Here is a 24,503-nt window from a genome sequence, read left to right on the forward strand (position 1 = left end):
TAATTTCAGGTGTATTTATCTGGGATCTCGGTCATGTTCTGTATATTATGGTTTGGGTCTGAATGTAGACGGACTGGTAGGTTATGATCTTTGCTTATTAACTCAGCTGTTTCTTTGCCAAGATGGACTACACTGGCACCTGTGTTACAGCACACAAAGCCCAATCGGTCTGTTCATGTCCTTTTCCACCTTATCAAATCTTATGAACATGACACAAAGATATGTTAACTCCTCGAACTGGTCCTCCGAACCACGAGTGAGCAGTTCAGCTTTTCCTGGCTAAGAACCCATATTCTCAGTGCTAGAGCAGCTGACTCTTGACCTGGACGCTTGATAGTCGGTTGAGAATCACTCAAATGGACACTAAAGGTTGTAGCTTAAAGATACCACCAAAGTCTAAACGTCTAAAGGTCTAGTCTAAACCCTTACTAACCAAATTTGTACCCGCAGTTAAATTATATGTAAGATTTGAACATTTTTATAATTATTTATCTCCATAAAATGAACTAATACCCTGTGATTTAAGCACATGGGTAAGCAATGGAAATGGGAAGGGAGGATATAAACCATGTTATAAATGGAGGTACGAATTGGCAAAAGGGCAAATTGGCCCCACAAAACCAATTAAACAGTACAACTTGATGTTTTCTACCATTTGGGTTTCTTTTTTATTTTCCAACAGTATTTCAAAAAAGCAAAAACGCTACCTAAAACCTTTAATCATATTTTAAGCATATTTTTCTCTTTTTCTTTCAGTTTTCGTACACTTTAACAATTTAAGCTTGTCCCTTGCAGTATTCTAAGATCAGCCTTGCCATATATGTACAGAAAAATGTTGAAATTATTGTGAAATATTGCAAAGCTTTAAAGGCAGGTCTAAGAAAATGGTGCAACTTCTTGAGATTTTTTGCAATCTTTCAACATCAAGTGTTTTGTCAAAATTATAATAGGATTTTATTTTGTTACCACCAGCCAGATGTACTTACTGCCCTGTCAGAGTGGTTTATTTTGCATGATTGACTGCTATATTCTGTCTGTAACTTTTTCCAGGCAGTAATTCCTTCAGTCTGTTGTTACCAGTGAAAACTCAGGTCTCCTTTCTCTTGTGCAAAAGACCCTGCTAAAATAAACTGAGGTAAAATCCAACCATGACATCTTTTCCGTGCATTTCTCAGAACTCTTATGTAACACAAGTGAGATTTGGATCTCTATAGGCTTAAGAGGAAGCCGCTGGAAATAGCCTGCCACTCTCAGAAGAGCTGGGTCATACTGCCAGCTGTGTTAATGATGCATTAGCACCACAAGGTGCCTGCACAAAGGCATCCTTTGATCAATCATTTAGCATCCACACAGACTTACATTGAAACATGGACGCACACACAGCATTTGTAGGTGTTTTGTCCGTGTGTTTCGTGACTGTATGCCTAAAGAGGCGGGTCAAGAGGACTTGGAAACCAGGACACTCTTAGTTTCTGAGCACTGCTGCCTTGGAATTAAATAGGATGTAAATGTTGGTATTTCTCTTGTTCACTCATGGTTTATCTAACAGTTTCATATACCTGTTTGATTTAACGTTTCATTGTCCAATTATCCAGTCATTGGAATAATATAATTACTATTTCTGTCTCAGAAAACATTATGGTCTGATCTGGTTTTGTCACTGTCTTAAAATTGGAAGTCAACAATGTTTTTCTGCAAATTGTCTCAAAACTTTAAGTGACTTCCTCCACAAAACACTATGCTGACCTTCTGCCTTATTGCCTTTTTCCATTCATAATTACTAAGGCAGGAAAAATTAAACTCCCTTTGAGGTCTTTTTGCCAGTGATACAAAGAAGTGTTCACCTCGCTGTGCTGCCATGGTTGAGCAAGCTCTGCAATGGTGGCAACTGAAAACTTTTCAGTAATCCTCTAAAGAAGACTAGCTTTGACCTTCCATTTTAAATGTCTTAATGTCTTAGAGAACAGCTTTTTTAAGATCAATATTCATTCTAGTGTGTTCCTATTGCTATTGTGTGAAGCCATTTAGATCCAGAGAAATGATGGCTGCAATTTTTTCTTTGTAGGTAAACATTCGAAGTGTAGTGATACATTTATTCGTACCAAACGTTTACTTACTGTGAGGGTATTTGCACTCAGACAAAGAATATATCATTCACAAGCAATCACCATTTTCATTTAGAAAAGGACTGACACAAGTTTTAATTTTATTTTTTTTAAGTGCTGTGATAGAAAATTAAGAAAATAGTATGGAAAAATATGGCAAGCCTTATGGTAATAAACTGACTAACTCTATTGGTGCATTTATTCTATATTTTTGAAAGCAGGCATCACTTTTACCATTATTTTCACCCACCTGTTTGGGGTTTTCCGTACGGTTTTAATGACAACTTTAACCCCCCAGGTTAGGTTCCTAATAAATGACATCCAGTGTTCAAACAGTGGCTCTTTTATAGCAACCGGTAGATTGGGATTTTATTTCAGCTGTACCTTTTCATAGCTTCATAGATGCTTATGATGTGACAATTCTCAAATAAAGGTAGTTGGTAATTTTTTGACAATGCAAGAAGGAAGAAAAAAAGGGCTTCTCTTTTTTTTCTTATAAAGTAAATCTCATGCTGCACAATATTCTCATATGGACCACAAAAAACTTGAAACTGAAACGTTAGTGTCCCAACCAAGTGTTTTGGCCATGAGTGTACAGAATAAGCAGAACAATTTGAACTATGGTCCTTTTCAATCCCTCCTAGCTAGCTTTTCATAAGAATATTAGTTTATTCAGTAAAGAAGAATAAAAGATAACTCACTCTGAAAGGCATATGATGGAAGTCAGTGTTATCAAAAGAGCTGGAAAGAGAGTCAAGGAGCTGGAGCGCAAGCAGTTTGACTTTGATGTGTGTAAAAGTAAAGGAAGACACAGATAATGAGTTTTATTGGGACTTCCTTTATATTTTCATGTATGGTTAGGCCTTGTATTGTCTTTTGTCATCTTTACAAATTTCACACATCACCGAGTGGCTCCAGTTAGCCGCCAGAAATATTAGTTTTGAAATTTTATTGGATTAAGCTGAATCCGTCTTTGTTCAGTGTGAATCACAAGATGCCGATCTGTCTCGGTTCAGAGCTGCTGCTGGCCATAAAAAGTTTGTGGGCTTTTCTTTTTTTTTGGTAGAGCCTGTTCTTTGCCAAAATGTAGACTGTGTCCCTGGCTGGGAGCTGGTATACCCTCCAGTTTGCCCTTGTTCTACTAAAAAGTCTTTAACCACTCCTATTGGCTCACTTGTCTCCTTACAATCTACCTTCTATCCTCCTAATTTGTCATTTCATTTCCCAAGACATCTCCTCATTACCTTCTTTTTTTTTTATCTCCATGTTCTTTTATGGCTTCAATGACACCCTCCTGTGCCCTATTGTTGTTGATTTCTTCCTTCCCTACAGTTGGATAAATGAATGGATCCAGTTTCTGGTTAGACTAATAGTTTCCTTTGCCCTTGATGAGGATAAAATCGGATCTTTTTTTGTCTGTAAACTTGCAGTGAACCTTATCTCAACCTGCAGAGCTGCTAGGGTTACTTTGGTATCCCTTTCAGTGGAGTTTTGGGTCCATAATCTGGTCTTGAATTGATTGTGTTAGGCTTTTAAAGAGAAGAATCCTGGGAGCTTTTTGGATTTAAGTTTTAATCTAAATCTTGCATCTATTTAAGGTGTAAACTCGCCTCCGACATCTGTGAATAAAGAAAAGTAGTTAGGTTGATTTCCTTTCCTCTCAAAAGAACCATTTGTTGCTTCTTGCACAATTGCAAATCATTGTTTACACTGCTGCAGTTTTATTATTTCCTCTATAATTAGAGTGGTACCACGCTCCAAGTAATCCCCTGCACACAAATACTGTAGAAGTAATTACAAGGATGCATGGAGCTGAGCTGAGCCCGACAAAATGGGACGCAGCCAAGCGGCATATGACTCCCCTCGTCAGAAGTTGGCCCGGAGTCCTCAAGGCCGATCCAGTGATGCAGCAAAACATGACACTGTTGTGTTTTATTTTTTTCTTTTCTTCTCTTTTTTTCTGGAGCTGGCAGCCGCAGCACTTTTCCTCAGGAAGCGAGGCTGCTGTCGCTGCTCGAATAAAATGCTCCAGCCTGCAGCTCCGTCTGCTGCTTCAGTTCCTACCCACTGTCCTATCTATTTTCTCTCTCTTTTGCTCATTTCTATTGCTGTCTTTCTTTTTCCTATCAGTCTCTTTCTCAGATCTCTAATTTCTGTCTTTCCTCCAACACCCTCTTGTCCTTTCTCCTCGACCTCTCCAATGTTGATTCACAGTTCTTTCTTGTCTCTTTCTTTGTTTCTGGACTCATCTCCCTCCACCTTCTACATGTGCACTTTATCCAGATGCTCTCTGGTCGTTTCAGTTCAACTCCTCCTACACTCTCTGGTTTTCCTGTTGTTTTATCTCTTTTCCCATCTGCTTCCCCCATCTTCTCCCACTTTACTTCTTCCAGCAGCAGGATCTCTGGCAAAGTATTTAAAGCAACCAGTTTCACAGAACTACGATACATGAATGAAGATTGGGTCACTTTAGGGCTAACTATTGATTGTTTACTTTGTAAAATGTAGGTCTTATTTTATATGCAGTCTGGCAGTAACTTTAGCTCAAACATGTAGCTTTATGAACTCAAACCTTTGACTGCATATGATCTCTATCTGAGTTGTACTTTCTGAGATTTGATGCAGTGCCTTGTAGGAATGCACCAATCAGACGTTCTCTGACTGATACAGATTTCTAGCTTTCTTTGAGGTTTGATCTGCAGATTCCAGATTTCTTTTCAGGACTATAACACCCTAAAACTAAGTGTTGTAGACTGATTTTTAGTTCAGCAACTAAATGGCCATAAAAATAGATATGCTTGATGAAGGAAATAGATTTGAATAAACCAGAAAGATGAGATTACAAGAATATTTGTATTTATGCATTATGCATCTCTCTAACCTTTATCTCTGACTTTTGTAAACTCAAAACAAAGTGCATGAAATAAATTGCTATTTGTTGATGCAATTTTAGTTTCCATGCATTTAATAAGCGTTAAAAGTTTCAGAATTTTTCAGGATCTGACCTGCTGTCACCAGTTACCACCAATCAAGGAAAACACTGGCTTGGTCACTTGTAATTGGGTTGGTGCATCACCACATTTTAAATATTTATCACTTATGAAGCAATAAAATGCATATGTGGACATATGCATTTCATTTTTACTTTTCCTGATCACTCAAATTACTTTTCTGCCTCATTAAATAAAAATAATTTTGAGATTGTCTTTCAGTATATGAGCTAGGTCCTTTATTAATTTGGTCAAGTTTAAAGTTTGCTTGTCACTTACAGCACCCTCTACACTTATTAGGAACCCGAGTTAAAAAGTTCCAAAAAATCGACCCCGGTCCCGGCTGAAGCTGAAGACGACGAGTACGAAAAGTATAATCGGTATAACATGGGCTGCATGGTGGCGCAGTGAGTAGCACATGTTGCCTTGCAGCAAGAAGGTCCGGGTACTCCAGCTTCCTCCCACAGTCCAAAAACATGACTGTTCGGTCGCTTGGTCTCTCTAAATTGCCCTTAGGTATGAATGAGTGTGTGCTTGGTTGTTTGTCCTGTATGTCTCTGTGTTGCCCTAAGATGGATTGGCGACCTGTCCAGGGTGTACCCGACCTCTCGCCCGTAGACTGCTGGAGATAGGCACCGCTTCCCCGTGACCCACTATAATAAGCGGTATAGAAGATGAACAAATAAATAATTACAGATTTTTTTATTTATACCTTTCTTTTGTATATTGAGCAAAGTGTCTAGGCATTTGAATGATGGGACACAGAGCCATATTTTATTAGCCAATCTTCAAAATTGGAAAGACAGGAGAACACTGCATTCCATCAAAGCAGATGTAAGTTGATTTTCATGAGGCTGGAAATGGCTTTAAGACAATAGCTACTCACCTAAAATTGCCTATATATACAAACAGAACAATAACTTAAGAGTTTAAAACAAGTAGAACGTTGACAAACAAGGCTGATGGAAGATGTGAAGGGAGGTTACAAAACCCTCAACTCCTACTGTTGCTATTATAACAGTACTCAACTGCAGTAAAGGTTTTATTCATTCACACATCTTTAAAATGTAGGTGTGCCAGTGGTGGACTTTAAAACTTTTCTTGTCTCATATAAAAAAATCTCAAAAACCTTCTGTTCACAATTTAATACCTTAGTTTTGAATAAAGTCCTTGAATTGCGTTAAGGATGTATGAAACATCCGCATTAACATCAGTATGGGTCGATGTTAATAATTCTTTAACATATCGGTATTGGTCCGATAAGTAAAACTGGGCTGATATTAACAACCAAGGATTATTTTCATCTTATTATCATTTGTGTACATGTTTGGGCATGTGATTTGGTGTTACATTACGGAGCCAACCTTCTATCTAGTATTGACTTCACCCGTTAAGTCTATTGGTAGTGGATTAAAGGCGAAGCAGGATGTAGTCTACGCCTCACTGTGGCCATCCGGACTACAGCCATAAACTTAAAACTCAAACTTCGCACTCGGAGGCGCCCTGCGCAGCTGAACAAAAACAGGAAAAAAACAGGAGAAATAATTCCTGGGCAGGGCAAAGGGCTGAGATGACACATCTGCTGCTGTGCACAGTGACGACAAAAGTTACCAACTGTAAAGGTCTAATGATGAGCAGAGGAGTTTAACAACTCCTCAGGAGCATCATAGAAATGAAAGGAAACAAACCAGCTGCTGGATCAGGTGTAATGATGCCACTTAGAAAATTCAGCCGTAGTGACAAAGAATAACACAGGTCACAAACCTGGACTAAAAAATAAATATGTCACCTTGATCAGTGTGGTGCAGGCGTGCACAGCACATGATGTGAGAGAGTGCTTCCCCCTCAGAGTTAGGAGGAGATTAGAAGAAGCCAGTTATCACCAACCCTCTCCAAGTACTCTCGTTCAGCAGCCAGTCCCAGAGACACTCATTTGTCTCTGGGTAACTCCTGATTGCCCCTCACTCCTGGAGGAATGCATCCTCCCTCCACAGCAGCTGTCACAGGCGGCCTGATACAAGCTGCTGCATGTTGGGGAACCATGGTGCGCCTGTGCGCTTTGGGCTTTGAGAATCTATCACAGCTGTTCCTTCTGAACCGATCCTGGAGCCATGGGATCAGCGGAACTGGAGGAAAAACGCAAAGGAGCCTCTTCAGCCACTGACTGTGAGCAAAGGCGTCCACTCCTAATGGTGGATCCTCTTGTGGGCTCAGTGAGAACCGCGTCTGGCACTGTGCGTTCTCCCGTGTAGTGAACAGATCCACTGCTGCGCTGCCGAATCTGCTCCAGGTCTGAGATCAGGTCGGGATGGAGGCTGCAGTTCCCCTGTTGAGTTCTGTTCAGGATGCCAGGGGTGTACGCTGCTCTGATGGAAAGCAGATTTGTGTGCGCCCAACACAGCAAACAAAAATCTAGAAAATAAATCTATGAAATTAAGCACACAAAAGTAATATAAATAAACAAATTTACAGGGGTTGGTTATATGCACATTTATGCATATTTAATACAATTATCAACTGAGGATAAATTCAGGTTGCCTCTGACTTTTAATAGTCTCATGTTGATCTGGGGCCATTGACAAAACGTCTGGGGCTTAGGCCACAGAACCCCAGGTCTAACAACGCGCCGGTTACCAGGCCGCTGCTTAAAAGTTGTATCTGTTATGGTAGATTTAAACTGGCATTTTAGAGACTTTCATTAAACCACACAAAAAAAATTTCAGATTGCATTTTTTAAAAGTGAGAGAAAAAAACACCAACTTGTACATTTTATTTTCAAGAAATGTGTCTTCTTACCACAGAAAACCAAACCACTCCTTTTTGCAACATAGTTCAAAACATCTTCAACTGAAGATAGACTGATCATCATTAGAGGTAGGTCAATATTTTTGGCAGGTCAAAAAATTAGGGCAATGTTAAAGAATTGGTCAGTTGCTCAACTGAGTCCACTGTCCTGTTGACTGTGGTAAGTATCTCTTTTCAACACTATGGACGAAGCACATGCAATCTCTAACCACTGTTTATTTTCATCACCTAAAATATCCCCACCACCACATCTATAGAACATCAGCAGGAGAAAGAAGCTGGTGTTACTGCCAGCCCATCTTAGTCTACTAACACTGTTGGGATTATGATTACTGATTAATTAATATTTATCAAGAATTATAATTAAAAATCATAATTTGAGAAAATTAATTTCTTAACCAAAAATCCTCATTTATGAATCGAAACCAGAGATGTCCTCTGGTGTTGTAATTGTGGCCCAAATCCCTTGATAATTACAATTATTAAATTCTCAGTAATAGTTGATAACTATTATTAGATGTCACTGTTTAATCAACCGTTTCTGCCGAAACGTGGGGAACTTTAACCTTATTTTGACTGACATATCACTCTTGCATAAAATAAACACAAACGCCTTCTCTTTATCTACGTGAATATTTATTAAATCAACAGCCCTGATACAACTCGCTCTTCTGATTCAATAATCTTCACCCAATCAAACATGCAAAGTCCTACTAAAAAAGGTAAAATATCTAACTAAACAAAATAAAGAACAGCATTAAGTGTGTATGAGATCAAACCAGCAGTTATGGCAGTCATGGCAAGATACAAAAGGAATATGGTTGAACGAAGCTCTGGGAGGCCACTCCGAAAGTGTAGCTTAGTTACTGTTAGTCATAAAACATCTTCCACCACTGGGGAGTCCACGCAAACAAAGGGTTGTAGAAATTTTGGCAGCAACTAATAAACATGAAGTTGAAGACAAAGAAAATGGTTGATTTTCACCATGGAGTTATTATAGCAGTCCAACTTTAAATTGTGCCCTGAGCTTGCTCTCAGGTGTTAAACAACACAGAAAAACACACAGCTTGAAAAGCACAGTGGCTTTCAGATATCCACAGCAATCAAAGTTTTAATAAAATGTTGCATGCACATACAATTTAGAACACATTGGACTACAAGTGGCGACTCTAAAATCCTAAAATCGCCTAAAATTCTACTCTATCCTGCCCACGCTATTTCTAATAATTCTAATAATTTTACTTGGTGATGTCTCCCCTGGGCCAGTAGAACGATCCATTTTACTTGTAGTAGTGGACTATCCTGGGGTACAAAATGGCCGATGGCGCCGGAAGGCCTGGTGGCGTCCAGCAACGTGCAAATGGTCCGATATTCAGCAAAACATGGTCCAACAACACATAAATGCACTATTAATTTAACAGAGTCAAATCATGTTTTGTCCCATTTGAGCAAAAAAAAAGCTGGTGTGGAAAATTGTCCTTTCGACACCCTGATTTCGAGAAATCAGATTCAGCCATCGATTGACCTCTATTGGTCCGTTTTCTCTTGTGTCACTGAGCCCTAACACAGAATATAATATTTTTCTTAACCACCAATCTACAGATGAAATGCAACCCTTTGAGGCAAATATTTTCAGACCTCATATACCTCAGAAAGCAGAGTCTGTTCTGTACCTTGCTTTTATCGGCTTATCGTTTCTTTAGTCAGCAGCACTTGTACTCTTACTTTAGCTGTTTAGGAAAATCTCATTAGTTGCAGCAGGAAATAAGCAGCAATGTAAATGCATGAGATTTATAATAACATAGGATTAGTTCAGTCTCATTGCACAGTGCACTGCTTCAAACTAGACTCTGGATACTCTGCCATAAACTAAGCGATGAGAAGCTGATCAAGTCTGCAAGAGCATGAAATATGTCCAGCATTTATTGACACGTGGGACAAATAACAGCTTGCCCAACACTAATTAGGTACTGAAATACCATTTTTTCCTGGCAAGAGGTTTTATCTTCTAACTTATCAGGCCACATTTGAAAAACTTCTTACATCCTTTGTTACTATTTTAAATTTCCTTCTCTTATGTTTCTAGTTCTGCTTTGTATATTTCAGGTTTTCCTCATTGCTTCTTTTTCAGTGTCTATTGAAAAAGTCTGCAGCCTCTTTTTCTTTTTTCTGTTTATCTTTTTTCTCCTCCATTCATCTTCTGTGTTCTCTCTTTCTGTCTGCCAGGCCATGGCCTAGTTTAAACTGCACTCTTTTATTAACTTCCCTACTGTCTTTCACCTTATCTCTGTCTTTTATTCTTTGTTTTATCACTCTCCCCCCTTTTATCCCATAGTATTTAGGTATATTCCAATTATCCTCTTTCCACACCACACACACACTTCTTCCCTTATTTATACATACCTGCCGTCCCACTTGCCTCCTTTTTCCTATCCCCATCTGTTTTTATCTCACTGTCTCTGAGCTATTGTGTGGATGATAGCTGTCAGGAGATCTCATCACTGAGTCTCTCTCTTATTACATGATTACAGGGTAATTATCCTGTGAAGTTGTCTTTGCCCGAATCTATGAAAGACGACTAATGTCTTTTTAATGGGGTTTGGAGTTTGGAGACTTTGTTTTTTTTTTGCGTCTTTTGTAGTTTCTGTGGACTCTTCAAATTTATTGCATTTACAAGCAATTGGCCTGGAACACTGTGTCCTGATTAAGTTGCAGCCATATTTCTGATAATATTTTAAGAATGGCGTCTCTCTCTCTCTCTCTCTCTCTCTGTCATGAGTTGGGCTCCTCTCGTTTTTAACTCCAGGCCTTCTGGCTTTGTCGTGTAGTGTTTTAATTTGCCAGCATCTGATTGAGGCTGACGTAACAAAGCTACAGCAATATTTGGACAAGCACCGGCACAGAAACCTGGCTTGGACCTTAAAGGAAATGAAAGCTGATGTCACTCGTCAAACCTAAAATCCTACATTTTCATCCTATTTCCGTCTCTCTCTTGAATTTACAAATTAATCATATCCACTCCTGAGAATTCAATAAGTATCATTCATGTTAATACAGACGTTTTTACCAAATATGTTTGGGGCTTGAATCTTGAGAGTGCATAGAGCTGTTGCCTAACGCTTACTTTAGGGTTGTGTCACACAGGAAACCGGTTCAGGAGGAAAACCCAAACATTTTTCAGCTCATTCTGAAGGATCCAAAGGTGTTCTCAAGTCAGAAGGGATTTAGTCTCTCCAGAAACATCTGGGTCTACTCCAAGTTCTCCCTTTAGTGGGATGTATTCGGAGAACCCCCAAATGAAGGCACACATTGTCTGAACTACCTCATCTGATGCCTTCAGAACTGATTGACTAAACTGAACCTCCAGAATAAAAACTATTTCAATTAGAACCTGACCAATCCAATCCTGCCTGCCTGAAAATATTTGGACACCTAGGATTTTTATTGTTCAAGCTGGTTGTTGTTGAAGTAGATATATAATACCTTCAGTTGTAGTGTAGTTAGGTGTAAATTATTAGATTTTGTTTTATGGTTCAGACTCCAAATGGAGAAATGCTTTAAGATTTACAGCTCCTTAAAATCAGTTTCCATTCTCAGGTGGCTATGGTGTAATAGGATATTTTTACAAAGCCATAAATGAATTATTCATACTTTAATACTGCTGGGCCTTGCTGATGTAGTCATACCCCTTAACTGTTTCATTGTGTCTAGATATAATGTATTTTCCTGGGGTTTTAAGTGAGACATGAACACAAACTGGTGCATAATTTTGAAGTGAAAGGAGATATATGTGGGTATTCAGAATTCTTTGCAAATGAACAATTGAAAACGGAACTACATTTTTTTAACCTCTTATACTCTGATACCACTAAATGAAATCCAGTGGGACCATTTGTCTTCTGAAGTCATCTAATTAGTGAATGGACTACTGTGTGTAATTTGATCGCATTATAAATTTTACCCATTTTTGTGCACAAACTTGGTATAGATTTCAATTAACAAAATAGTGGATGGCAGAAAACAAGAAGACATGGGTATCTTCATCATAATTAACAACAATATTGCCATTAATAGATTTCCTGATATTACTGCTGTGGCATAAATCCAGCTATTCTGTGAAGGACTCGTGTTTTTCTTAGAGAACATTAGTGAAACAGCATCATAAAGACTGAGGAGCAGCCAGGTCAGGGATATAGCTGTTGAAAACAAGGTCTTTGAGCATCTCACGGATCATTGTTTAATCCATCATTCAAAGGTGGCAAAAATTCAGAAACAGGCTGGTTAAGGAAATAATTCAATTCAAAGATACTTTATTGATCCCCGAGGGGAAATTAGAATTCCAGTACAACCCATCCAAACATACATCATGACACAAGACAAGGGGGGGACGGGTCACCGAGGCTTTGCTGCCCACTCACAGGCGCTGCCCTTGCTAGATGAGAAAAGAGGCCACATTAGGTAAGTAGAGGGAAAAAAATCATATTTCACACTTTATCCTTAGCAGGATACAGTTTGAGATTGCAAAAAACCTCAGCACAAAGAAGCAACAAGTTGACAAAACAACATCATGCTGGGAACGGTGAAGGTGGTGTGAGGGGGTGCATATGTTTATCTTGAGTATGTGTGTGTGTGCAAGTGAGTGTGTGCAAGTAAGTCCGTGAAGCACTGTCCCAGAGGCCATTGTCCTTGATGGTACGTTGGAAGGTTCATCAAACGGCCACAAAGTTCTGAGCAGGTCCACAGATGTCCTCAGGGAAGGGAGGGCGCAGAGGGAGCAGAGCGTCATGTTTACATAACTTCCAGGAGAGGTTGAAGGTAGCCAGCCATCAAGGCCGTGCAGGGGAGCCAGATTGAGAAAAACAATAATTATTTGGGTTAGGCTGACTCTTCATTTTCCGTCAGCCTTGAGAGTCTCGCTGGTGCTTCTCAAAGGCGAATCCAAACAGCCAAATTCCTGGTCTTTCGCCAGATCCGAGCGAACAACTGTCTCCAAGATTTATCCCATTTCACCCCTGAGTCCAGGAACCGCAACCTGCCTGCGATCCTGTGTAAGATCACATCCAGTCTGCGATTCAGCTCACGTAACATCTCAGTCTGAGTGCTGATCGCCCTGAAGATCCCATCATACATGCCAGGCAGCCTCACAATGGCCAGAACAGCTGCTGACATTCTCCAAATGTCTCGATATGCCAGGTAACCGCTGACTCCAAAAAGCAGAAATCCTGATATCAAACATCCAATTATATACATATCTTCCACATCCTCGACTGACATTATCGACAAACACACAATCCTCCACTTCTGCCAGGAGTACATTGTGTATCCAGAGAAAAACGTCTCGTCCGGACAAGTTGGGTTCTCCTTCACCCTGTCTTCTCGTCGAGAAAATTTGATCAATTGCATTGAGAGACCAGCTGACCAAATCCATAACTAAGAGTTTGGAAGATATGCAAAAAGAAGACAAGACACACAGCTGAAGCAGGGCAGATATGGGAGGGTGCGGGAGACAGAGAAAAAGCCTCCTCCTCCACCGAGAGCAGAAAGAAAGCTTAGATGGAAGAATTTGTTAACAGGACAGCTATTAATTGTGCACTCAACAAATCCTGTCTTACGGAAGAGTGGCAAGAAGAAAGCCATTGTCAAAAGAAAGTCATAAGAAGTACAGTATAAAGCATCCCCACAGCATGATGATAGTGGCAGCATCATGCTGTGGGGGATGGTTTTCTTCAACTGGGACAGGGAAGCTGGTCAGTGTTGATGGGAAGATGAACGACAAAATACTTGGGATTGTGTGGAAGGTTAACCTTCCAGCAGGACAATCTTAACCATATAGCCAGAGCTACCATGTACTACAAGGGCCCTGTCAAAGTTCATACCTAAATACATAAAGATATTCTCTGATGGGGGTAAAATGCAAATGCAAACTGCATTTTTACTTTTTTATGGGCAAAACCATGCATTCTTTCCCTATCACTTAGCAATTATGCTCTACTTTGGTCTGCCACAAGAAAATTCAATAAAATACTTCGAGGTACAGTTTATAGCAAATCTTTTGACAGCTTGGGTTTCATTCTGTTAAACATCATCTCTCCTTAAATACAGTTTTTTTGTTCTTACATATTTGTATTTCTTTATAATTTGACAATGAATAATTGATAACTAATGTCATTTTCCCTCTCCTTGCTTGTGTCTATGCAGCTTGACCCCCGCTGCTGTCTGTGATGCCCTCCCATGACGCCCAGGCTGGGAGCTGACACTGCTGGTGAGCGGGAAACGCCACTGCACAGCCGGTCCTGGGCCCGCGCCATCAGCTGGTTTTCACCCTCGCTCTTGCACGCTGGAGACTACTCCTCTACCCACCAACCAGTATCCACAATCATCAGCTACAATCCACCTCAGTAAGGTTCGCTTAAAAGTTCCCCAATAAACCGATAACCTCGGTCACCAGCACTATCAGCCAAAATCCAGTCTTTTCAACACAATCAGCAGCACCAGCACAGCTATTACCACCACCAGCAACAGCCATAATGTCCAGTCGTAGAAAGTCCTCCACACCTTGCATGGTCCGGGTCATAAGCGACCTGCCTAATGAGCAAGGAGACCTCGAAGATGTGATGGATATGGAAAAACTGGCTGCCAACATCATGACAGCGTACAAACAGTCAGATCCATTGGAATGCGATGAAAAGCAAGATCCACAACAGAAGAATCCAGAGAACCCGGACCAGGGGACATTTCTAAAACAAGTGAAAACACAAAACCTTGAGCCATTAGTACAAGAAGTGGAGTCTGATAAAGAAGATCAAACTCATGTTAAGGAAATTGTAGACATCAGTGGACTGAAAGACAAAGAAACTGAATCTGAACAGGTGTCAGAGAAAAAGCAGCCTAGAGGCTACAAATGCAAATACTGTCCATTTCTGACTCAAAATTTGAGTGACTTTAAGGAACATGTAGACTCCAGTCACCCTAACGTCATTCTGAATCCACTGTATCTCTGTGCCATGTGCAACTTCAGTACCAAGAAGTTTGACTCGCTTACAGAGCATAATGAAAGCCAGCACCCAGGTGAGACAAACTTTAAGTTTAAAAGGATACAAAGGAACAATCAAACTATTTTAGAGCAGACAATCGAAGGCAAAGACAATTCAGCTAAATGCAAAATGACAAATGAGCAAGGTGAAGGCAACAGCAGCTCCATGTTTCCACCTTGCATATCTACAACAGTAAAAACACCCGGTAACATGCAGTCACTCTTTGGAGGAGCACAACTTCAAAGCAAACTGGATGGTTTGATCCAGAAAGATCAGATCACAGCATTGAACATCAATGGAACAGTTATCATACCTGAACCCACCATGCTTCAAGGGCTCTCTCATGTCACCCCAATGCTTCAGCGCCCACCCAATTTTAACTCTGTACCAAAAATAGCTGTTCCCTTGAACACCACCAAATACAACCCTTCCTTAGATGACAATTTGACATTGATCTCATCCTTTAACAAGTTTCCTTACCCAACTCACGCCGAGCTGTCATGGCTCACGGCTGCCTCCAAGCATCCGGAGGAGCAGATCAAAGTCTGGTTCACCACCCAGCGGCTGAAGCAAGGCATCACCTGGTCCCCAGAGGAGGTGGAGGAAGCCAGAAAGAAAATGTTTAATGGTTCTATTCCTCCTGCCCATCACATGTTTACCAGCCCTATATCTCATCCCTCTGCCAAAGCCTCCAAACAGGCTGTCGTTCACACAACTGTTGAGCATCCAGGTCAGGTGCGGACAACTGTGTCCACTGAGTTAAGTATTGTCTCCACCACAAATTCTCCTGCAGGGTTGACGATAGGTTCCAGCCACAACCTTAAACGGTCCCTGCCCACACACCTAGCGTCACCGCTGGGTCCCGAGGCAAAGCGACCCATCATGGCAGTAGCTCCCCATTCTGGTGACCCTAAAGACAAACTTCTTATGGCTCCACCACCACCACCTCCACCACAAAAAGATCGCCTACCAATGGCTCCACCACCAGTTCCTATGGAGATGAAAAGACCTGGAGCAGCTCCACTAGTCAAAGCAGAAATGAAGAGGCCATCTTTCCCTGTGCCTTCAATGCTCCCACCATCTTCATCGTCATCACTATTATTGTCCTCCAAAGGGAAGATTCTCTCTGCAGCTGGAAATTCCAAGACAAAGCCGGTAATGTCTTTACCTTCCATGATGTTTCCAGAGTCCCTAACAAGGCCAATGATAGCTCCTCCACCTATATATGCCCCATCATTTAAAAAGTCTTTGCTCGTCCCTCGTAGTACAACTATTAGTCCCAAAGAAAAACATGGTAATACTCACCCTTTGCCTGATTTGAACCTGCAAAACTCTCCTTCACTGATAAACTCTCACATAAGGCGGCCAACCATCATCCAGTCTGTTCGCAGTCCAGCTAAAGTCCCTTCGCAAATTCAGGGGTTCCCTATGGAGGTCAAGAAACTAAAGGAGCATCAGAGTTTGGAACTGAATGCCAGCTACCCCAGAGGAGATAAGATTGTCAGTCCTCTCACAGAGGCTAATGGGACAACTTGCATGGATGTTAAGTTGTTACAGGATCAGACCTTCCCTGCTCCCAATAACGGATATATACATTTGGATGGGGGCGATGCACCAGCCCCATATAAACAAGATTTTAATCAAAAGTCCTCAGTGATGACTCAGTTCCCTTTGCTGGAAAGGATGAAAGGAAAAACAGCAAAACAACTGAAGGTCTTGGAGGAGAATTTCTTGCGGAACAGCTTTCCCACACATAGCGATGTGGACAATCTTGCAGCCACGACCCGCCTGTCTCATCAGGAAATTGACAGCTGGTTTGTGGAGCGCCGTGCACTACGAGACAACCTGGAACAAGCCCTTCTGAACTCAATGGGAACCAAGAAGGGCATCAGTGGTACCCCTGGTATAGGGGAGAAACAACTACACCCGCAGCAGCAACAGCATCAAACTCTACAGCTGAATGGGTTCCACAAAACAAACACTAAGGCGGTCAATCTTAAAAGCCCTCCTTTAACTTCACATGCCCTTTCCATTGCTTCCCCAATCCCTAACTTCAATACCTGCTCAGTGCCTCCAGACAGCCGATCGCTGGCACTCCTCAAGGACGATTTTGCTCAAACACGGTGGCCTTCCCCTGAGGAGTTGCACCAGCTGGAGGGTCAGAAAGGACTTGCTCGCTCCGAGATCGCTCGCTGGTTCAGTGACACTCGGCTACAGAGTATGGAGCTAAAAGAACTCTTTCACAACAATGGATTAAATGGAGGGCAGGGGCAACCTGTGTGTTCCCCTGAGAGAAATTCATCCAGTATCATCCAGCGTTGTCAGCAAGGAGCCGTAACAAACAACAACAAAGTACTGGAGCTGGAGCTGGGCTGGCTCTTGGACCAGCGTTCCAACAGTCTCAACAATCAACAGCACACTGAGCTCCAAGACAAGTTTGCTGGCAGGTACTTTAGTGTTGCTTGTCATTTCTATTTTTCATTTAAGCATTTACATATTGATTTGTCTATATTTTTTAGTTTCAAAATTAAATAGTTACAAAACTATTTCAGTAAAGTAAAGAACCTGGAATTTGTTCTTTTACAAACTAAATAATTCTTTAGGCTTTTAAATTTTGATTATCCTCCTGCGAACAGTTTATATATTTTTCCATCTGTCTAGAAAAAAACAAACCTGAACAGATAAAACTGTTCATATACCAATTTTTTATTATTTCTTTTTACCAGGACATTACATTATTTAAGTTAAATCCAATGTATTTGTAAGCATAACCCAAAACAAGTTTTGGCCAAAGGACAAGTGTAGAAAACTGTTCGATAAATTAACTCAAAAAAAGAGTAATAAACATAAAATGAAGGCACACTACAGAATAAGGCAAATGGAAGACATTCTGGATTAAAAGACAAAGACTAAAAATTAATTTTGAAGAATCATTTGAAATTGTCCAGTAAGGCTATAATGACATCCCATACCACGAGATCCTACAATTAAAATGTTTTTGTTTAGTGAAGTAGGTTTAAGCTATTATCATAAGCTCAGGTCATGAAGATGAGTGCTTTACACCCGGTTTCTTACCTTCAGACTCTTATTTTGAAGTAATAGATGCTAGTAAAGACTTCTCTTTACTCAGTTACTAAACTACTGAAAAAAGACCAACAAATTTTAAGTTGTTTATTTAGCAGCATTCTGAATCCTCAGTAGGATAACAAAAAAGGGGCCAAAATGAGCAACCAATTTGTAAGTACTGTGAAAATACTCTGACTGGCTTGCCGTTAGCTGCTTACAGTTAGCTTAGACTGGCCACTATACTAAAAGGGCTATTTCAGTTGTTTTTTTTTTCCAAGTCTTGAATACATTTAAACATTGTTTGTTAAAATTGTACAATTCTTGAACATGTTTTAGTTTTTTTATGCTTATCGTAATATATTAAAAGCCCTTTCAATGCTTCTTTTGACATTATAACCACCTTAGAATTTGGGAAGCTTTAAAACGGCAACATTTGGACTAATTAAACTTGGACTACAATATTTTACACTGTTTACAGATTATTTAAAACACAGTTAGTGATTTGTGAGACTATTACCGTATTTTTTAGAAACGACAATAAAAAATGGAGATAAAAAAACAAAACACAAAACAATAAATAAGTTCCAAAGACCCAGTGTAGAAAACATTGCAAGTAAATACAAAATGTAAAAAGGCTTGAAAAGCAATAATACTTCATTAAATGCTAAAGTATAAAACCACATTTAAGTAGAGGTTTCAAAAGTGTTTGCAAAGTCCTAAATTAAAAGTAGGCAGTTTATTTGCAGCTACAGTGAAGGTTCATTCTGCTACTTGGTATATCAAAAGCATCAGCTCACCTCAGTGACCTTTTTATTGTGTGGACAGTGGATATTTGCATGTTAATGACATTTGTAACAACAGGGAAAAAATGCTAAGCAAATATCTGAGTTAGCAGCATCAAGACTCAATTAAAAGCTTTGCTAAACCAAAATACCTTGAGTTTGCCTTTAAAACTTTGAATGCTCCCAGCTGCCCTCAGGCCCCGAAGAATTTTGTTCCACAGTGTAAGCCAACAGTAATTAAAAGATGCCTCACTATAGCTTTCAGGATGAATAAAATACCTGCAGACCTTGGGGGATCTGAAAAGGAGGTCAGAAGAAAACAAGACCAACAATCTGGACTAAACCCCTTTAAAGCTCTAGATATCATTAAAAGAATTCTAAAATCAATCCTGAAAGACACAGGAAACCAGTGTAGAGATGGTAAAATCAGAGTAATGTAGGGTCTCTTTCTAGTCCTTATCAAAAGATGTGCAGCTTAGTCTTGCATGAATTCCAGTGATAAGATGTTTTGTTGGAAGACAAGAAAGAAGAGCTTTACAATAGTCGACTCTTCAGGATGTGTCAGCATGTATGAAGATTTCTGCACTGGCTTGGAAGAAGAAACAGAGGTTCTCTGGCAAGGTTCTTTAACTGAAATTCAGATTTGAATCCAAAATAATGCCAAGCTTTTCCAAAACTCTGGAGCAGTGTTGTGCCAGAGCACTTAATTTGGTGTGAAGTTTCTCCTTGTATGTCAGAGGACCAAAGACTAAAACCTTTTTATTTTGTCCAAGTTGAGCTGTAGAAAATGAATATGTTGTCTCGGCTATTATATCAAGACCAGCTTGCAGGGTAACTCACTAGTACCTCAGCTTGAAATCTTCAGTTTTGTGGATGAGATAATAAATATTATTCATAATAGGTAAATCCCCAAGGTTGTTAAATTTCATCATCAAATATCCTCAGAACTCTGGTTTAAGTTTCACATCTTCCCTACTTTTGTGCAGTCAGTGTTTACTCAAATATTGTCCTATTAACTTCAGCAAAATTTTCTGCCCATTGGCAATTTTTCTGGTGACCTGTGCATCCAAAATGAATTTCTGTTTCCCCCTCAATGGGTTTGCGCTGTTTTGTTTTGTTTCTAGTTGCCATATTAACTTTGTTTTCAAGGTATTAACCTACAAATATACGGGACATAATTTAGTATTCCTTGCTATCAAGCAGCTTGGGACATGTTTGGCTAGATAACACAGCCATTACGTTGGAAACCAATATCTGCACAATAATTTGGCAAGCATTTTATTCTTCCCAGGAGTGAGCTCTGGAATCAGGCTCAGTCGCTGTAAAAAAACAAAACAAAATAACACGGTGTGTCAGCACAATAAAATCCTTCTTGCTTCTGATGGTCCTGTGAAGTCTAAAACCAATAAAACTCTTTAATGCACAAAGTACAAAATATTTCAGACATATTGCTAAAGACAACTTGCACAAGGATTTAGCTTTAAATTAAGCTAATTCTTATCAATTTTATTTCTTAATGTAAAATATAATAATAACCCAGTTTTCATCACAGAGAGAGGTTTTCACTTGGTTTTTGCAGTTCACAATTTAATGTTCAAGTTATTCAGAGTGTGGCATTATTTTAAAGATTATTTTCTTATTTTTAATTAAAACCTTTCAAATTCTTACCCATTCATATTGAGTATAATATTAAGCAATCACCCTAAATATAAAAAAGTGAATAAAAGCTACCCTCTAAATTCAGAAATACATATGATGCACCTTTTTTTTAACTATATTTTCCATTTATGCTGAATATTTATGTGTTTGAGAAGTTGGGTCTAGATGGAACATCCATAACTGGGACAAACAGATAAGATAATATTCCCAGAACCTGCTATTCTACCTTAAATGCTCCAAGTGCATATTACTATTAATTTTCTTAACTTTTCTTTACACTCTTTGAACATTTAATTAAAGGAAAATATAGCTAATACTTTACATCTCACATTCAACCTTAGAAACAAAAAGAATAATGTTACTTTCTCCATTATGCTGTCCTTGTGTTCTATCAAAGGATCTGATATAAAGAGAAAAATATGTTAGCACATAAAAGTTTGAATGTGGAACCAATAACATATAAATACATTTTAATTAAATTATTTAATTTTAATGAAAATAAATGTGAAAGTACGATTTTGTTTATTGTTACTTAACCTTTATTTAACCAGAAAATCCCCTGAGATTTGCATCTCTTTCAAAAGGAAAACTTAGACCAAAGAGATGCAAGATTACCAAGTTACAAACTAAAAGTTTGACATTAACGCCAAAATAGATAAACAACAGCCGGGGTCAAAGTAAAGCCAACCAAACGTGTACATTAGCTTTAGAAAGCTTGAGGTCTTCCAAAATTCTAATTAGAAACTGAAAAAAACTAGAGCCTATACTTGAGTCTTTAAGGACTCCGTTTTTCAAAATCATAAAAAATGACATGTATCCGTCTGCATAAATACTCTATGTTCTGTATCTTAAAAATAACCTTAATAAAAACAATATTAAGATAGACACTATATATATAAATGATAAAATGTTATCAGTATTGCTCCTAAAGTAGATAAATATTAGTGAAGAATTATGTAGCAACATATTATGTAGCAATTTGAACAGAGATCTTAAATTAGTGAGCAATACCCTCACTTGTAAAACATGTCTTGTGAAGTTTAAATAAATATCTATATAAAACATTTTGACATACAGTACTTAAGTATAAAATGTGCCTTCTCTCTAAAAAGTGTTCATGCAAACAAACACGGTGCTACATGATGCAGTGGGCTGTCACTGAGTCATCGGCTCCACTGATGTTTCAGTTAGAAAGATTTGGACAGATATAAAAACATTTTGGGCTGTCATCACTGCAAAGAAAGGGGCTTTTTGTATTAGTTAGCTTATTTGCAACAAACAGTTTTTTTAGTTTTTGTTTTGTCTTGTTTTTATCCGACCCCTGAAATAGCAGCTTTTTATAGACTTATTGTTTCCACACCTACAGGCAATACTTTGTACAAACCTCTTTTGCCAATAAGACAACCCCTTATTTATCTATAACATTTATCAAGGTCGGAGCATACTAAGACAAGGATCTTTGAACTGCTTTTCTCTCTTCAGTTCACCTTGCAGGTACTCTGTAGGATTTAGATCTAGGGAATAAGATGGGCATGGAAGAAGGATGATTTTGTCTCTGGTGACCCACTTTGTGTTTTCTGGAAACAATTAGGTATTCATTTAATATCTCATGGTATCTCACAACAGTTAAGTTAAACTTTATTGTCCCTGAAGGGCAATTTGCTGCACAGTCAGCAGTTACACATATAAAAACATAGAACAACTTCATCAACAGCAATCTTTCAGCACAGAAAAGGGGGGCAGGGTCAGTGGAGTCCTCACATGCTGGTGTTTATCTGCTTGGCAACAGTAGCAGAGAAAAATTTTCCTGGTTTTACAGAGTGGCATTCTGTATCTCGGTCTTTATGGCAAAAGTTGAAAACCAGCCAATAGCAGAAGGGCCGGGATTGGATATAATAAACCTAGCTTTCTTTAATGATCTGTGTTAATTAATTAATACAATTTTGCAGCATTTTTAACAACACGACTTAGTGAAACAACAATAAATCTTGTTCTTTAAAATGACATTAAACATTCAAAGTTTTCCACATATTCATCCTTTGAACCACCTAACTAACAATGGTGTTTTAGAAGCTCAGTTTTAGTCAAATCAGATTAAAGCTAATGATTCCAGTAGAGTTTAGCAAACTCTACATGTTGATGATTTTGATGGTAGGACAGAAAAGGGCTTTTCCAGGCATGATTAGATGGTTAATGGTAATTTTATTGTCCCTAGTGGGAAATTAATTTCCAGCATGAACAGAACAGCCTAAGTTGGATCGGTCAGCATCATCAAAGGTAACAACACCTTTGGTTTTATGCTATTAATCATGACAATAGCAGCAGGTTTAAAAGTCTTTTGGTCTTTTGGTCTTTTGGCAGTTTATACGGACGGCCTGAGGGAAAAGGTTGAAACGATGGTATTAACATAGCATGACAGAAGTTGCCTCCCTAAGCACAACCATTAGATGATGTCTAATGGTTTTTATTAAACAACCATCCTCCTCACTGAGCGTGGTGGGAAGATGAACCTTGGTCTCTGGTCAGTGGCTAAATAAAATGGGTCATGGATTACTAATTAAAAGTTCCTACATATTCTGAGAAATGTTAAAATGTAAATTATACATACATTTAATTCTAGTTAGTTGACATGCCAATAGGTGTGGTTTACCCAATAAATCAGTGAACTCAAATTAAATGTTCTGTTCAAGTAATTTAGTTTAAAACTTTGGGATTGTGGTACTGGAATAAAAAGCTGACTTTATTTGAATGCTTTTTGCACGGCTTTTTACCAGTACCAGTAAGTGTGGAAGGCACTATGTATACTTGTAAAAGAAAATGTTCACATTTTGTAAATTAATACTTGTACCATGAAACATCTGATATGTTTATGAAGTATCATCTATCATAAATTTCAATGTTTTGGTAATAAACCAAAACACTGTCGCATGTATAATTGTCTAAGCAGAAAACCAATGGAACCCAGATGACACTTAAAGACGTTAGTAGCTGTGTTTAGGAACATTAATGGAACTTAATGATCTCTATTGTTGCTATAACTGGTGTCAAATTGGTCCAACAGCCTGAGGCAGCAGAGTATGGCCGGTATGAAAAACGGGGCCCAGAATGGGGAGGTCATGGGAGGAGCGCGGGAGGTGTTCGGGAGCTGGCTGGAGGATGGACCTCTGAGGAGGGGACGGGAGCTGCTCTTGGACAGAGAGAGGAAGATGGCAGAGGAGACATCTGGACGGCTTACAGGATAAAGGAGAGAGGTTGGTATTCTAGTATCCGTCTGCTGGAAAGTCACCTTTTCATCAACAATAACTGGCAAACGTCTCCCACAAAGCTTTATGTGGTGTTTTATGACTGAATGAAATGATTAAACCCCTGAGTTTCTAACGCAGATGAAAATATTCTGTTCATGTTAAAAAGGTGAAGCGCTGTTAATTAAACCAGCAGCTGCATTTACATTCCACATAACATATAAGCTACTTCTTTTTTTGGTGAATTGCTTATGCTGTAAAATGTCGGAAATTGCTGATAACCTTCTGTTTAAGCACTGAAATATGAAGCACAGTTTTTTCAGGGGCATCACTGATGTTTAGTTATTCTTTCACGGCGATAAAAGTCTGATTTAATGAGTTTAAAATGTTTCTTGTGGAATTTTGTTTGGAATTTGTGTTTGAAAAAATACTGCTTGGAAAAGACTTTTATAATTCATTCTTTCTAATTTATTGAGATTAAAAATCTCTTCAAAGACGGTCATCACTAAACATTTTTAACACGTTGACAGAACATTATACAAACCCAAACACACCTAAAGCAGGATTATAAAAAAAATTTAAAAAGAATTTGAAGAAAAGAGGAAAACCTGATAAAACAATCCGGTGATGATGCTCATTAGGTTGAAGTACATCACAAATTGAGTTCCATCTCTTTGATATTATGAAGTTTATATATAATAACTACTCTTTGATGTTTTATTTCTCTTCTATGTCATTTAAATTGCCAAAGTTTACAGAGACTTTTGTAACGACACCAGATCTCACCCAGATGTAATGTCTGGTGAGCAAGTGTGTAAAT

The 24,503-nt window shown here is 39.0% G+C and overlaps 1 protein-coding gene across 3 annotated transcripts in view; it reads left to right on the forward strand.

Annotated features, from left to right (window-relative positions):
* The window catches only part of LOC124879115 (zinc fingers and homeoboxes protein 2-like), a 176,274-nt gene that overhangs the window by 141,194 nt on the left and 10,577 nt on the right, over positions 1–24,503 (forward strand). For all 3 annotated transcript variants that reach the window (XM_047383443.1, XM_047383445.1, XM_047383444.1), the window contains 2 exons: positions 14,099–17,381; positions 23,503–23,692. In XM_047383443.1, coding sequence (XP_047239399.1) covers positions 14,428–17,381; positions 23,503–23,683 — 3,135 coding nt within the window. In that variant the 5' untranslated portion in view covers positions 14,099–14,427 and the 3' untranslated portion in view covers positions 23,684–23,692. The remainder of the gene's footprint in view (positions 1–14,098; positions 17,382–23,502; positions 23,693–24,503) is intronic.

This window comes from Girardinichthys multiradiatus, chromosome 13 (assembly GCF_021462225.1).
Source record: "Girardinichthys multiradiatus isolate DD_20200921_A chromosome 13, DD_fGirMul_XY1, whole genome shotgun sequence".
Lineage (NCBI taxonomy): Eukaryota > Metazoa > Chordata > Actinopteri > Cyprinodontiformes > Goodeidae > Girardinichthys > Girardinichthys multiradiatus.